The sequence below is a fragment of the Chelon labrosus genome (genome assembly GCF_963514085.1).
Source record: "Chelon labrosus genome assembly, chromosome: 19".
NCBI lineage: Eukaryota > Metazoa > Chordata > Actinopteri > Mugiliformes > Mugilidae > Chelon > Chelon labrosus.
The window spans coordinates 6,806,960-6,821,133 of record NC_140352.1 but is presented as its reverse complement, the minus strand read 5'-3'; the positions used below and the strand labels follow the sequence as shown (position 1 = coordinate 6,821,133).

The window sequence follows — 14,174 nt, the reverse complement described above, 5'->3', positions numbered from 1 at the left end:
GTAGCCAACACCAGCCCCTCTTTCAGAAACGAACACCCTCTACTTTAGAGTCAGTATGACAGCCTGATAGGTACAGTTGCATAATGTGCCTGTGTGTTTTCCCTGGGCGGCTGCACTGTGACTTGTGGTGTGAAAAATAACAAAAGCAGAGGGAAGGCTGAGCTGGTTTGCTGATGCCATCTAGTGGACGTGTGAGAGGATAGTCGGTGCAGATTGCGTGTGTAGAATTGAGTGTAGCGTGTCCATTGGTCATTTAGTATTTGTACTGTTTAATTTACATGTTTTCAGATGCATCATTTCAAAATATGGGTAGTTCAACTTTTTAAAAATCACTGGCATTCATGTTATCTATCAACATTATAACCCCTGACAAGAGAAGTGAATAATTGACCATCTTGTAACAATACAATGTTCTGCTGGGAAACTTTTGGACCTGACATTCATTGGTGTGGATGTTACTTAGACATGTAGCACCCACCTAGACCAGATCAGGCACCCCCACCCCATAGCAATGACACTCCTTGATGGCAGCAGCACAAGGTGTTGACCCGGCCTCCAAATTCACTAGATCCCAAACTGATCAAGTATCTGGACCTAACCGATAGGACCCAAAGACCCCCCCACTAACAGCATTCTGTTGCCAGACACCACAGGACACCCTCAGAAGGCCCATGTCCATTCTCTGATGAGTCAGATGGTTTAGTTTACTCAAAAACAAATTACCAATCTTTTAGATACAAGTTCTAAAATTATCAAATTGTCTATATCAGATAGTGTTATTATCAATTGATTAATTTTCCCCGAAAAGCCAAACCTATTCAATTTACAGTGATATGAAAGTGATAAAGGCCTAAAATATTCAAATTAAAGAAGTGCTGGCTTGAAAAAGTAGAAGAATCATTACTAGATAATGGAACAATAGTTGTTCTGCTAATTTCTGCTCAGGTTTTTCCACAATCTCTCGTGTCATTACTCACATTACAGACAACAATATTCTTTCCGATGCTCTGCGTCACACACCGATGTTAGTGGAGACTGTTGTGTTTTGCTTCAGTTTGGTGACAGTAATTACTTTGGCTGCAGATTCTCCCGAGTTCCCGGCTACAAAAAACACAACGCGCGCAGCGCCGTGATTCTGCTGTTACAGTCTGTGCCGGTGTAGGAGGTGGTGTTTTTTTCTTTGTGTTGTCTGCTCAGCCCTGCATGACTCTCACTGTACTGTAGCTCACGCAAACCGAAAAGCAGCACTTCCTGTTGCATGCCAGGTGTTGAGAGAGAGAGATAGAGAGAAAGAGCAGCAATTATACAAGCAAGTACATATAGGTATTGATTGTTTTGAGCCTTTGAGCCTTGAGCTTTTGAAAAGCAGAGGTGTGAGTAATAAATTTAAGAGCGATTCTAATAATTCGATTTACCTACGACTGTTTCAGAAGGCTGACGGTGCCCATGCTGGCTCACAGTCATGTCTTACTGGGACATCTAAATGAATGATCCATTAAAAGAATGTCTGCGGTGAGAAAGGTCTACCTGATTCCCAGATTAAAAGAAATATTGCTTTTTTTTTCTCCAAGCTGAATACTGGAAACAAAAAACATTTCCTGTGTGTTTTCCAAGCGGAAAAATATCTTAATCTCTCCCACTGTGGTCAGTGAGCGCTCGGTCACGCAGGGATTAGTGAATGATTTTGCGTTTGGTGAAAAAAAAAAAGAAGAAGTGAGGTCAGATAGGTGATGAGGTCGTAACCAGCTCAGCAGGGTCTGATGGCGGCTCCCTCGCCTCCATCGTACGTCCGTTCTTCAGCAGGCGCTCAGCCAAACCGCCAATCTGCCCATCCTGTCTGTCTGCACATTTTGACACAAATACACCCACGCTGACAATCTCTTACACTAAAATGTTCACTGATGCACGATGGGTTTGATCGTGGATGATACACTATACTGCCAAAAGTATGTGCTCATCTGAATTTACACACGTATGAACTTCCCATTCTTAATCCATAGGGTTTAATATGACGTCGTCCCACCCTTTGCAGCTATAACAGCTTCAGCTCTTCTGGGAAGGCTTTCCACAAGGTTTAGGAGTGTGTTTATGGGAATTTTTGACCATTTTTCCAGAAGTGCATTTGTGAGGTCAGACACTGATGCTGGACTAGAAGGCCTGGCTCTCAGTCTTCGCTCTAATTCATCCCAAAGGTGTTCTATCAGGTTGAGGTCAGGATTCTGAGGTCCCAAACTGTTCCCTCAAAGTTGGGAGCATGGAATTGTCCAAAATCTCTTGGTATGCTGAAGCATTCAGAGTTCCACCACTGCATGCAACGCTTTGCATTGCATTTGGTGATGTATGGCTTGGATGCAGCTGCTCGGCCATGGAAACCCATTCCATGAAGCTCTCTACACACTGTTCTTGAGCTAATCTGAAGGCCACATGAAGTTTGGAGGTCTGTAGCGACTGACTCTGCAGAAAGTTGGCGACCTATGTGCACTATGCACTATGTTGCTGTCGTTCCCAATCTCTTCCACTTTGTTATAATACCACTAACAGTTGACTGTGGAATATTTAGTCGCGAGGAAATTTCACAACTGGACTTGTTGCACAGGTGTCAATTGTTTGGATGGGTGAGTAAATACCTTTGGCGATATAATGTACCTAGAATATTGCTTTTGATATTTCACGCAGAAACAACCTGCGGCAGCTAATAACAGTCGGAGATTCCGACCTCCTGCAAGTGCAAGCATCACATTTACGGAGAAAATAGTCCAGTGCAACTTATTCCAGATAAGATATTCATGTCTTGGTGGCAGCCACATGTTGCAGTCTAAAAATACAGAGAGAGGATTTTAGTATTAGACTGTCCACTGAAACAAAATGTCCTCAAGCAGTGGCTTCCAGCTCAAGGGTCAGGTCATACAGAGGGTGCGGGTTGAATATGTTTAATTCATTTTCTTTGACTGGAAAGAAGTGATTTTGGTTTTGTGACAGGTTTCTGAAACAATAATTCAAATCTAACCCACAGAATGTTTAACTTAATGCTTTATTTATGTTGAATTATATGTATATTTACTCAGACAAAGTCCATATTTTACTTAAATCAAAGCTCTATCTCCTTGTGATCCCGTTGCCAGATGCATAGTGGAATAATAATTAGTGGAATAAGATTAAACCTTAAAGCCTGACTCGCCTGTTTGCTTATTCATCTTGTAAAGTGCACAAATTAAATTCAGTTTTCCCCCACAATTTGTACAAAAGCTTTCCTCTAAATTTCTTGAAATGAATGCATCTTAGTTCATAAACAGGAGAAGAAATCACTTTTCTCACTAGTTTTTCTTCACAAATCATCCATATATATAAACAGGAACATGACTAAGTCTGTGTGGAGTTTAACTGACAACGGCAGTGACTCATATTCTGAAGTTGTATTCAGGTTTCAGTCATCTGCTGGGTTTTCTTTCCTCACTCTGACATCTTCCCTGCTGCGCATTTAATGTCAACTACAATACCAGTTATTACATCAGCTGTGATTAATTTGGGGATTATTGTGGAATCACTAAATCCAAAGGAAAAAACAAAACACAATGATTGCTAAAGCTTCTCATTTTATTTATTTATTTATTTGTTTTCCATACAAGGCTTTACGGGCTGTTCACATGAGTTGTTTTCAGCCTTAAATGTGAGACAAAGACACGCGCTGTGCTCGTCCCAAGATTAGGGAATGAAATTTTATGTTTGTCAACAGCAGTTGCGGTGTTATAGGGATGAGATGGAGGTTACATTGTGAAGCCAGCTGATGGACAGACCCGCTGTCTGGCCTCTTCCTTTCCCTGGATGAATCCTAAAGGAGCTTACACTCTAATATCCTGATGGGAAAAGGGTTTGCTTTAAGCTCGCCGAGAGCACCCGATCGCCATGAGGATACTGTGAAGGTCTGAAGTAAATCAGATCAAACTGCTTCTTCGGCAACAGAGCCGCTCCTGACGCCAGCACGCCTGGTGCGAATGTCATGAAGGTCTTTTTTCATCTCTTTGTGGAGGTTTTTCTTTCCTTCTGTGATATCTGGTAAAGCAGCTGCAGGACAGTGAAGACGTGGAGCAGCTTTTGGATTTGATGCTGGAAACCCTTGCCTACTAAAAGTCAATTCTTAGACATGATTTCCACTAAGATGTTGGTGTACAGAGGGCCCGATGGAGGCACACACTCTAAGACGGTTCCTAATACGAGAAGACGCAGGAAATCCACCGGGGAGCTCTTCCAGAAGGGCTACAGGGTCAGGATGGGCCACGGGCAGGTGGTGGACAAAGAGGACCAGGACAGCTTCTGCTACAGCTTCGGTGCATGCTTCCACGTAATCTCCTACTGGGGTAAGACCTGCAGGACTGAGAGGGGGGGGAGCTCCTTTAAAGCTGAGGGCTGGCGTGTCCAGGAGTCTTTGGACCGACTGTGTCAGCTGGAGCACGTTCAGGATTTGCCCTGTATTATGCTCCCCATCTGGCAAAAGAAATAATTCGCTTTGGCGAGACGCACACCACAGTTCACGTCACCATATGAAAGATTATTTATTTTTTATATATATTTGGCTGTTTCTGATTCGTGTCTGCCTTTGATTTGTGTCATTTGGCGTTCACACAAATCCACCGGAGCGGGGCAATTTGTCGGGCCGATTAATGCACGTGGAGATGGGATTTCACTTGATTGCTCACTCTTGGCTGTGGTGGCTTTTAATCGTTTATGCAGCTCCGACACTGGCACACTGCTGTCGATGCAGCTTATTTTTATTTAATTTTTTTTTATTTCCCAAAACGAGTTGGTCCTATGAATCATTTGGCTTTTAAACTCGGGTGGGAGGTTGTTTCCTGCACTCTGTTTAAATGATGAAAATGGAAAAAAATGATCTTGGACTTCATGAAATGTGATTATCCAGGAACTCATCTGAGCATTTTAAAGTGCAACGGTATTAAACATGTAGTAGCGAGGTTGAAATTGAACATATACGATGCAGTGAAGCGGCGACGAGGCCGATGTTATCACTTGTCGCCCTTGAACTGTTGGCAACGTGCTCCATTTTTTTTCCTTCCCCATAAATACCCTCAAATTGAGGATTTGACGTCACATCTGTTTACTCATTCAATTTGGCGTGACAGCGTCCACCTGTCTATAATCCTGGTTTTCATCTCTTCCGCGTTCAGAGTTTTCATCCAGCAGGAATGAAGGCGTGTAGATCAGGTAGATGCCGGTGCGTTCGTGAGGCTCTTGAGATTAAAACAGAGCGAGCTGATGATATCTGGGTTTTGCTGCTTTTCATTTTTTTTGTCCAAAAATGTTTCTTTGACTACATTAAGTGCTTTGTGGCGTTTTATCGGTTGAAGTTTCATATTTTTTTTAATTAATATGAATCCAATGAAGCTGATAAACATGGATGAAAGTATGAAAGGTACGGTGATGTTGATGATCCTCGGTCAAATGTGACGTGATGTTGTCTGAATCATGTTGTCTAATCTTTTCTTTGTGGTCTTTTTTTCTCCTAACAGGTTTGAGGTTTTTAAGGGCCTTAAGGTTGATACAGTTCTCAGAAATTTTACAGTTTTTGAATATACTTAAGACAAGGTAAGTGCATTGATGTCTTCTTTTATATATTTTATATCTTTTGGATGTTTTTCTGCAGCTTTACGTGTGAGCACTGCATGAAAAGTGTGCGTGTTTTTTTATAGCTACGAGCATGAATATGGTTTTATTTTGAAGGAAGAGGTTTTGCCTGAAACAAAATGCGCTTTTATTTGATTTGATAGATATTAATGTCAGCTTTATTTCTCTCTCCGTGTATGTGCGCTACGTGCTGTGTTGTATGCACACACTGTGTTATTATATCATGGCCGTCTTGAAGGGAACAGCTTTCTGTTGGCGCCCTTCCTGCTTAGAGTGAAAAAAGCTTTTTGCACAGATGTCAGGAAGAGCTTATAGCGAGATGAAATGCTTTAGAATAATCTCCTGACTTGGTTCACTCGGGTGACGGTAAAGACAGAACACACATAGAAGTGCAAGGGACCGACACTGGAATAAGACATGAAACCGTATTAGGACCTTGCACCAGTAAATCCTGAATGCACGCTGTAGTCAGGGAAGATCACAAAATACCTCCACGTGTGCAGTTGTCATATTTTCTCAGCACCGTGATATGAAAATATGAGATTTCTTTGTGGAAATGCTTATTTAAAGAACAATTAGTGCCAGAAATATAATTGCACAGCACGATTCCAATGTATAATCACTATTTCATGCACATGAATTAATAAAACAAACTGCATCAATCAAAATAGATGCTGCAGCTTTAGAAGTTTCCCCGTATTGTTTGCTTGCATGTTATTATTTTTACAGATACGACTTAAAGACTGCAGAATCTGTTTGAGAAGTCTTCCTAGTTCAGATCTAACACATTCCAACTAAGGCTAAACCAAAAATAACTCCTTGTTAACGTCTTCTGTCGTCTAGCAACTCCATTAAGCTGGTGAACCTGTGTTCAATCTTCATAAGCACATGGCTAACAGCGGCAGGCTTCATTCACTTGGTAAGTCAGTGGCAGCCATGTAAACAAATCTATCACTCTTTATTTAATTTTTTTTTTATGAGAAAAACTTTTACCATTGTAAATCTCTACCTGTGTTCCAGGTGGAAAACTCAGGGGATCCTTGGGAAAACTTCCAAAATTCCCAGGCACTTTCCTACTGGGAATGTGTCTACTTACTTATGGTTACAATGTCCACTGTTGGCTATGGAGACGTTTATGCAAAAACCACCCTGGGCCGCCTGTTTATGGTCTTCTTCATCCTTGGTGGTTTGGTAAAAATCCCTCTCATTATCTTATTCCTGCTTATAGTCCTCCATGCAACCAGTCATCACACTCCTCCGGGTGTTAGCAAAACGCCGGGACTCAACTCAGGACGCCATTCACCTGTTGTTTACACTGAGGTGTTTTTGTACACAGTATGTTGCATGTTGCGTATTCTACGAGTTGTCCACGGTATCGCAGCATTTATTGAGACGTACTGCTGAAGTTTTGTTGCATATTAATTCATATATGATACATGTAGAGTATTTGTGTTATTAACTGTAAGAGTACTGCGGTTTCAGGTGGCTCCACCCTCCACCTTCCCCTCCCTCCTTCCAACAAACACAGTGAGACGGGGATGATTTAATATCGGCCAGCTCTATGGATGAAGCCACATTACTGCATCTGCTCAAAAACATTCACGGCCACGTTAGTGACCACAGACCTGATTGAGACAGGATCATGAAGAATCATTCAGGATAGATGTAATGGAAATAAAACAGCGTAACACAATCTTTTTTTAATCAAAATAATCTGCGCAATCACAAGAGAGACTAAAATTGCACTTTGGATGAAGTTTAACGGAGCAGCCAGCTGAAACAAACATGGCTTTATTTTAAAATCAAGAGGAGACTCCAAAGTTTCCTAAACTAGTGAATATGTCAAGGGGATTTTGTTTCAAGGGAAATGTGTTTAAAATGATGCAAAAGACGAGTGTTTATTTTGAGTATTTTAATCTGAAGAAACCGTGTTGGGGTGAATCAAGGATTGGGACCACGTGATTCAAAGTAGATGAGATGTTGTCCAGCAGGATTGAACAATGAGACTTTAACGAATTTAAAGAAAAAGTTTAAGGGTCAAGGGTTAAGTGGTTTTAATTGGGTTTGATGCCAACAGTTGTGTCGTGCATTCCATTTTTGCGAGCGCTGTCAGGACGTATTCTGAGAAATGTCTTCAAATTTGGCACAAGCATTTATTTGCCCTGGCCTGATTAGAATTTAATGGACGGACGATCTCAGAAAACACATTTTGGTTCTCAAGAACGTATATGCTAATTATGACGAAGTTTCACAGAAATGTTTAACACAATACAATCATGATTTTATACCAAAATGTCAAAGTCTTCACTACGTCCATCATATGAGTCTACACAGACATCGATGTGTCTGCAAGTTGATTAGTTGGCGTTGACGTCCAAACAGTGAGGCAGTAATTCTAGTTTCACTTGGCATTTACTTTTCTTTTCGAGCGGCAATAGAGAGAAACGGTGTGAAACCACATCATCTTTGCTTTTTTTTTGTAAATATTGTTAAATGGTCCTTTCACCGTCCATTCTTAGTTTGTAAAATCTAACTGGTGTCTGTGCAGCAGTGTTAATGTTTGCCATCCATTCGGCTGTGCTGATTAAATCGACCCCACACGTGTGTTTGTTGGACAAAACATGGCACATAAGGCTTTTTTCCCCCCTTTTATTTTATTTGTATAATTTTTTTATTTTTCTACCACAGATCGACATACCGCTCATCAGCTGTCATTTTTCTCCTTTATTCTTCCAGTATCTGTAAATATTAGCCTTTTAATTATTTCCTCATTATTTCATATATTTTTTTTCTTTCTTTCTCAGGATTTAGGATGTAACTGATTTAACTTCACGTTACATTCACTAAATTCCATTAATTTGAATTAATAATTCAATAATTCCTCACTTTTTTTCTCTGTTTTCCTGATAACAAATAAATATTAATAAATATTAATACTACCCCTGCACATACAGTCTAGTTTTCCAGACTATAGAGAGGACCTGCTCTCCTTTACTTGTCTTTTTTTTAGTCTCTTCTTCTGTCTCCTATCTTCTCCTTAGGCCATGTTTGCAAGCTACGTCCCTGAAATCATAGAGTTAATAGGAAACCGCAAGAAATATGGTGGTTCCTATAGTGCGGTTAATGGGAGAAAGTAAGTATTCAAGGAGGCTCTACTGCCTCCGCCGCAGTAGAACCTTCTCTGCATGCCCTTTTCTTTTTCTTTTTCATGCATGTAGGCCATGTTTGCTCGCTACGTGCCAGAAATTGCTGCTCTCATCCTTAATCGGAAGAAATATGGAGGGAGTTATAACTCGACCAGAGGCAGAAAGTAAGTCAAATGATTAAAAAACAGCAAACTTGTACTGGTGTGGTATTGTGTGACTCAGGTGGCCCTCTCATAAAGAGGTGACATACTCTGACTTATGCTTAAACAGACGTCATGAAGCTGTGATTTGAGATGTAATGATCTCAATTAGCACTGAAGTCACACTGTGACTGAAGAACTTGGCCAGGATCAATGTGTTTATTGTACTGCTGCAGCTTTTATACGTGTACAGCCGTCACTGCTGCTCGTCATTGATTGATGTCTGCTGTTACACTAGAAAGAAATGTTCAACTTAACAAGTGTTTTTTGTCTATTGCTGAGTTTTAAATCTCCTTATTTTCATAAAACAAGTGAAATGTATTTTAGCCCTGTTGGGTTTGTGTAGAAAAATGGAGAAAAAGAACAATTACACTGATTTTATTTCTATTTTTTTTCTCTTGTTTTTAGAAAATATACATGAATAACTCAAAAATAGACAAAACACATGTTGAAACTGATATTTTTTTCCAGTGTAGTCATACTGATGTACTATTGTCATGCTTAAATGTGGCTCATGTAGGATTTTCTCTTTGAGTTATAAACTGTGTATTCATTCACTCCTCAACGTTGACTCAAATAATGACACAGATTAAAGGAACAGTTGTTAACTTGTACTGGATACCACCCACAAGCAATAATTAGCCATAATCTACTCCTTAATATAGTGAATCTTATTGCATATTTACACTTTTAATTCCTAAGATTTTAGTTCTGGTGGTTGCCGTGGTAACAACACATTTTAGCTTGGTCTTACAGCCAACGCTCCTCGAAGCATCTTTGTGAACTCACATTGTACTGAATAAATTTTAATCCAGTAACAATAAATTAATCATTTTGTGAGAGAATTTGGCATTTTCTGTGGCAAACATAGAATAATGCTCTATATCAACCATAGACTGTATATAAATATGGACAAAGCAGCCCCGCTTCTTTGCATTGGCTGAACTGACGCTAAAAAAGGATACGGGCGGCGCCATCTTGCAAGTTTGGAGCCAGAGTCTGTGCAGTACGGTCCAAGAGTGGAGAGCGGACTGTACCTATTTATTTATTACGACTCTCACCGCTTCACGTAGTGACTTCCTGTTTCTATAGCGTCGAATAACTAACTAAAACGAAACTTATCAGAAAAATGGACACTTGGGTATGCATCAGTATTATATTAACTACTTAAAATGACAGAAACCATCCTTGAAAGAAAATTATTTAACATGTATTTTAGTGTTTTAATTTGGCCCAAGTCCCATCCACTAACATGGAAGGGGTGGAGCTTATATGACCTATACTGCAACCAGCCACCAGGGGGAGCTCTACTTGCTTCAGCTTCACTTTAGAGGAGCTGGTCTGTCCGTCTTTATTTACAGTCAACCTTTTAAATGATCACAACCAGGAAACATTCAGTAAAAACTAAAATAAAAAATCAATCTGCACAGCTCAATTTATAGTAGATAAGACTTCTCTACCAAGAATTAGAGTTGCGGTAGCAGTTGCTTAAGGACACGACTCCTCAAGGTGTATCACAGTTTATTGCGCTCTTATTGTACCATGAGAAAATCCTACATGATTGGTGATGTCTTACTTGTAATTATGCTGCTTATTGTCAGTGGACATGTGCTAAATGTGTGTTTGTCATTCATTCATTCATTCATTCATTCTTTCACATTCATTCATTTTTTGTTATTCATCCATCTTCCCTCTCATCCACCAATTTGTATATCAGACACATTTTCTAAACGACATAAGATTAGAGAAATATCTGATCAGAGAGAAATACAGATTGATAAACAGCCTCAGTATTATTTTTATTGATGCAGTAAAATACTAGTGATTCTACTAGTGAACTTCTACTGGGTCGATAAAGATGTAGATTTAGTTTTATTTAAGAGTAACTTAATTCTAATTTGTTCACACTACAGTTATATAATTAAGAATAAAATAACAGTGAGCTAATATATACTCAAGCTTGGCTGTATTTTAAGCACTAAACAAGATACCAAACTCATACATTTAGTTCTGTGTGCCATCGCTTGCTTCCTGCTGGTTTTTATTTTATTTTATTTATTTTATTCAATTTTTAGTTTTTCTGCACTTGAAAAACTTTTACCGCTCTGCTCTGCTTGTCTATTTTGCATGCTTCGCTTTTTTAACATTCTTGGCCTTAATCTTCAGTCTGACCTACACCCTCAGGACCAAATAAAATCCTCAGTTGAAAGGAGTACTTGGACAGTTTGGGAAATAGTCTTATTCGCTTTCCGGGCTGCAGAGTTAAATGAGAAGATTGACACCACTGTCACTGGCTTGTGTGTTAAATATAAAGCTACCTAGAGTATAGCTTACGATGACTCCGGTTTGGCCCTGAGCCTATAGCAGTCCACCGTATGAAATTTACCCAGGAACTGTAGAAGCTACTCGTTGTGTTTCCACTACAGGTCTAGATTAAGTTAGGGAAAAATTATTTTACTCTTTAAAATCTTGTGGGGTCCTACTTTTCAAAAGTACAAGAACATAGTGAGTGGTCTAGTAATTAACGGCTACTAGTGATTGCAATTCACGACACATAGAGTTTCCTGAAGATGTTTCACTGTCATCCAGGTAGCTTCTTCGGTTTTAAAAGACTGCTGGGGAGTTGGGTTTTTAAATAGGAGCATTTGCAGGTGTTTCCCATCAGAACCTGGTATGGCTAGGGTCTGTAGTTGGAGGTAATCCTGTTTTCTTCTCTGATGAACGGTACTCTAACAACCCATTATCGGCCACAGACTCCAGTTTCAAGGTAGGAACAGAGGTGGTGACTCTTCTTGGGGACAGGTGTTTGGGCTGTCTTGTTGTAAAGTTGTCTTAATTTCTTTTTGTGTAGCATGAATGTTTCCACCAGGGTGACAGTTTCCTTCTGCTTCCAACCATTAAAGCTACTACAAAGTGGCATTGATCTTCTCGTCCAACTCTCTGCAAGAAAGCGAGCAAGACTATTTCCCAAATGTCAGACTCTACCTTTAGCGTATACACCTTTTGTGTCCGAAGCTCTGCAGCGAAATCTTGAGACAGCGAGATTCGTCCGGATTTGCCTCATAAACTAAATGTGGCTTCGTGTAGCATGCATTTCTTCTATTTGTGGTCGTCGTCGCTGTGAAGAAGCCAGAGTTGGTTTGGAAAACTTCTTTTAAACCAAATCGTAGCTTCTTTTATAGGTCAGTTTTATAGGAGTTTTATGAATTTGAGTTTATTTATTATAAGATGTTTTATCAAATTCCTGTATAGTTGTGTATATTATTTATCTTGTTTTGTTGTGACTCAACTAAGAAGGAATATTAATAGCATAGCATACATTAGATTAGCAGCGTTTTTTTATTTTATTTTATTTTTATTTTGCATGACTTTTCCCAACATTTAAATGTTAATGCATGTCTGTTTTCAATGTGGCAACTGTTCACAGCCAGACAGAACTGTTAGCCTCATTTTGTTTAAATTTCCCACTGTCCTCTTTATCTCTACGTCTTCTTATGTTAACTAACATGACTATTCACTGTTTTCTTTTACAAATTAGTAGAACATGTGGATTCAGAGTATCTGTGATTGTGTTTAAAGCCACAAAGACTCACATGCAGTATAGTGGGATTTTCTAGCTGTGGCTATTTTAATTACTGCAGAATAATTGATAAATAGAGGTTTAATATATGATAAATAATCTAAACTAAGTTCTTTATGTAAAAGGTCTGGGATATGTGGGAATAGAAATAGACTGTGTGCTGATTTCATAATCTCCATCTAAGTAAACTGATCCTTTATAATCTGATACTGAAATCCACACAGCGCTCTGACCTTGTTGTTCAGTCCTCACTTGTCTCAACGGGAACGTAGAACATCCCTCCTGTTACTTTTTTTTTTTATCATTTCCACACAGAATGAATGACCTGAATGTCCGTCCATCACATCCCTCTCATCTCAAATCTGCATTCTGATTCCAGGACAAAGACGAAACGACGACTTGTCTGTGTGTTTTATTTCTGTGTGTCACTATTACTGACGCGTGTTTTAGTTTCATTATTACTCTGCACCTCGTTTTCCAGGCACATCGTGGTCTGTGGTCATATAACACTTGAGAGTGTGTCCAACTTTCTAAAAGACTTCCTACACAAGGACAGGGATGATGTCAATGTAGAAATTGTTTTTCTCCATAAGTGAGTACGAACTTTATTTTTCTCTCGTGTCCTAAAAAAAAAACTAACTAACAGCATATTTCATTGCTCAAGAGGAAGATCAGACGTGTTTCGGCACAGATTCAAACGTCTCTCTCTCTCTATTCTCTCAGTATTTCCCCTAATCTTGAGCTGGAAGCCTTATTCAAGCGTCACTTCACCCAAGTAGAGTTTTACCAAGGGTCTGTCCTGAACCCACACGACCTGGCCAGAGTCAAGGTAACTGACAGATAATGCTTTTTCCTCTGAGGGAAACCATATGACTGTAGCTCACTGTCTGGTAATGACTGGATTTTGTGTTTGTTGTGTGTGTGTTTTTTTTTTTTCTTAGATTGAATCTGCTGATGCCTGTTTGATCTTAGCCAACAAATACTGTGCTGACCCTGATGCTGAGGATGCATCCAACATCATGAGGTACCGTGCGCAGGTTCCCTGTGATCTTTGGTTTTTATTTATTACTTTTTGTCTTTATCCTAGCTTCTGATAATTATGTTGATATTTTCTGGACTGGAAGAACAGGGCAAGGTTTTGGCTGGAGAAACTGCCTTTTTTAAAATTTTAGTTTTATTTGGTAGTGGTAAATATGAGACTAGAAATACTTTCATAATCAATTGGAAGAGTCTGTTTCAGGAATTGAAACAATCACTTCCTGAAGAATGTGTTTTGTTGTTTGTTTTTTTTTTTTTAGATGGAAACTAAACTTTAGTTAATTTGAACTTTGTTTCTCAAAGTTAGCAGTAAATAGACTTCAAAAATAAAATATTCAAACCCCAAATCCCCACCAGTCTTTTAGAACTGAAGGAGCTACTTGGATGAAACGTCTCCAAGAAACTACAAGTTCCAGTTGCCTTTCTTTAGCGTTTTTGGATTTAGCGGACAACTGCATGAAACATCTTTTCAGTCTAAAACCACAAAGAAGTTTAAAATGTGCTCCAGAAATAATTAAAATGTGTTTCTAATCTGGAGATTACGAAACTAGTGTTCATTTGTTTAGTTCTAAT

General features: G+C 39.4%; 1 protein-coding gene across 1 annotated transcript in view; it reads left to right on the top strand.

Moving 5' to 3' along the window:
* LOC311504267 (calcium-activated potassium channel subunit alpha-1-like) overlaps nt 1-14,174 on the top strand; it is a gene marked incomplete at its 5' end in the record, with an annotated part of 43,641 nt that overhangs the window by 6,558 nt on the left and 22,909 nt on the right. The window contains 7 exons of the mRNA XM_084567286.1: nt 5,523-5,598; nt 6,481-6,556; nt 6,658-6,828; nt 8,679-8,770; nt 13,045-13,155; nt 13,287-13,392; nt 13,505-13,587. Coding sequence (XP_084423412.1) covers nt 5,523-5,598; nt 6,481-6,556; nt 6,658-6,828; nt 8,679-8,770; nt 13,045-13,155; nt 13,287-13,392; nt 13,505-13,587 — 715 coding nt within the window. The remainder of the gene's footprint in view (nt 1-5,522; nt 5,599-6,480; nt 6,557-6,657; nt 6,829-8,678; nt 8,771-13,044; nt 13,156-13,286; nt 13,393-13,504; nt 13,588-14,174) is intronic.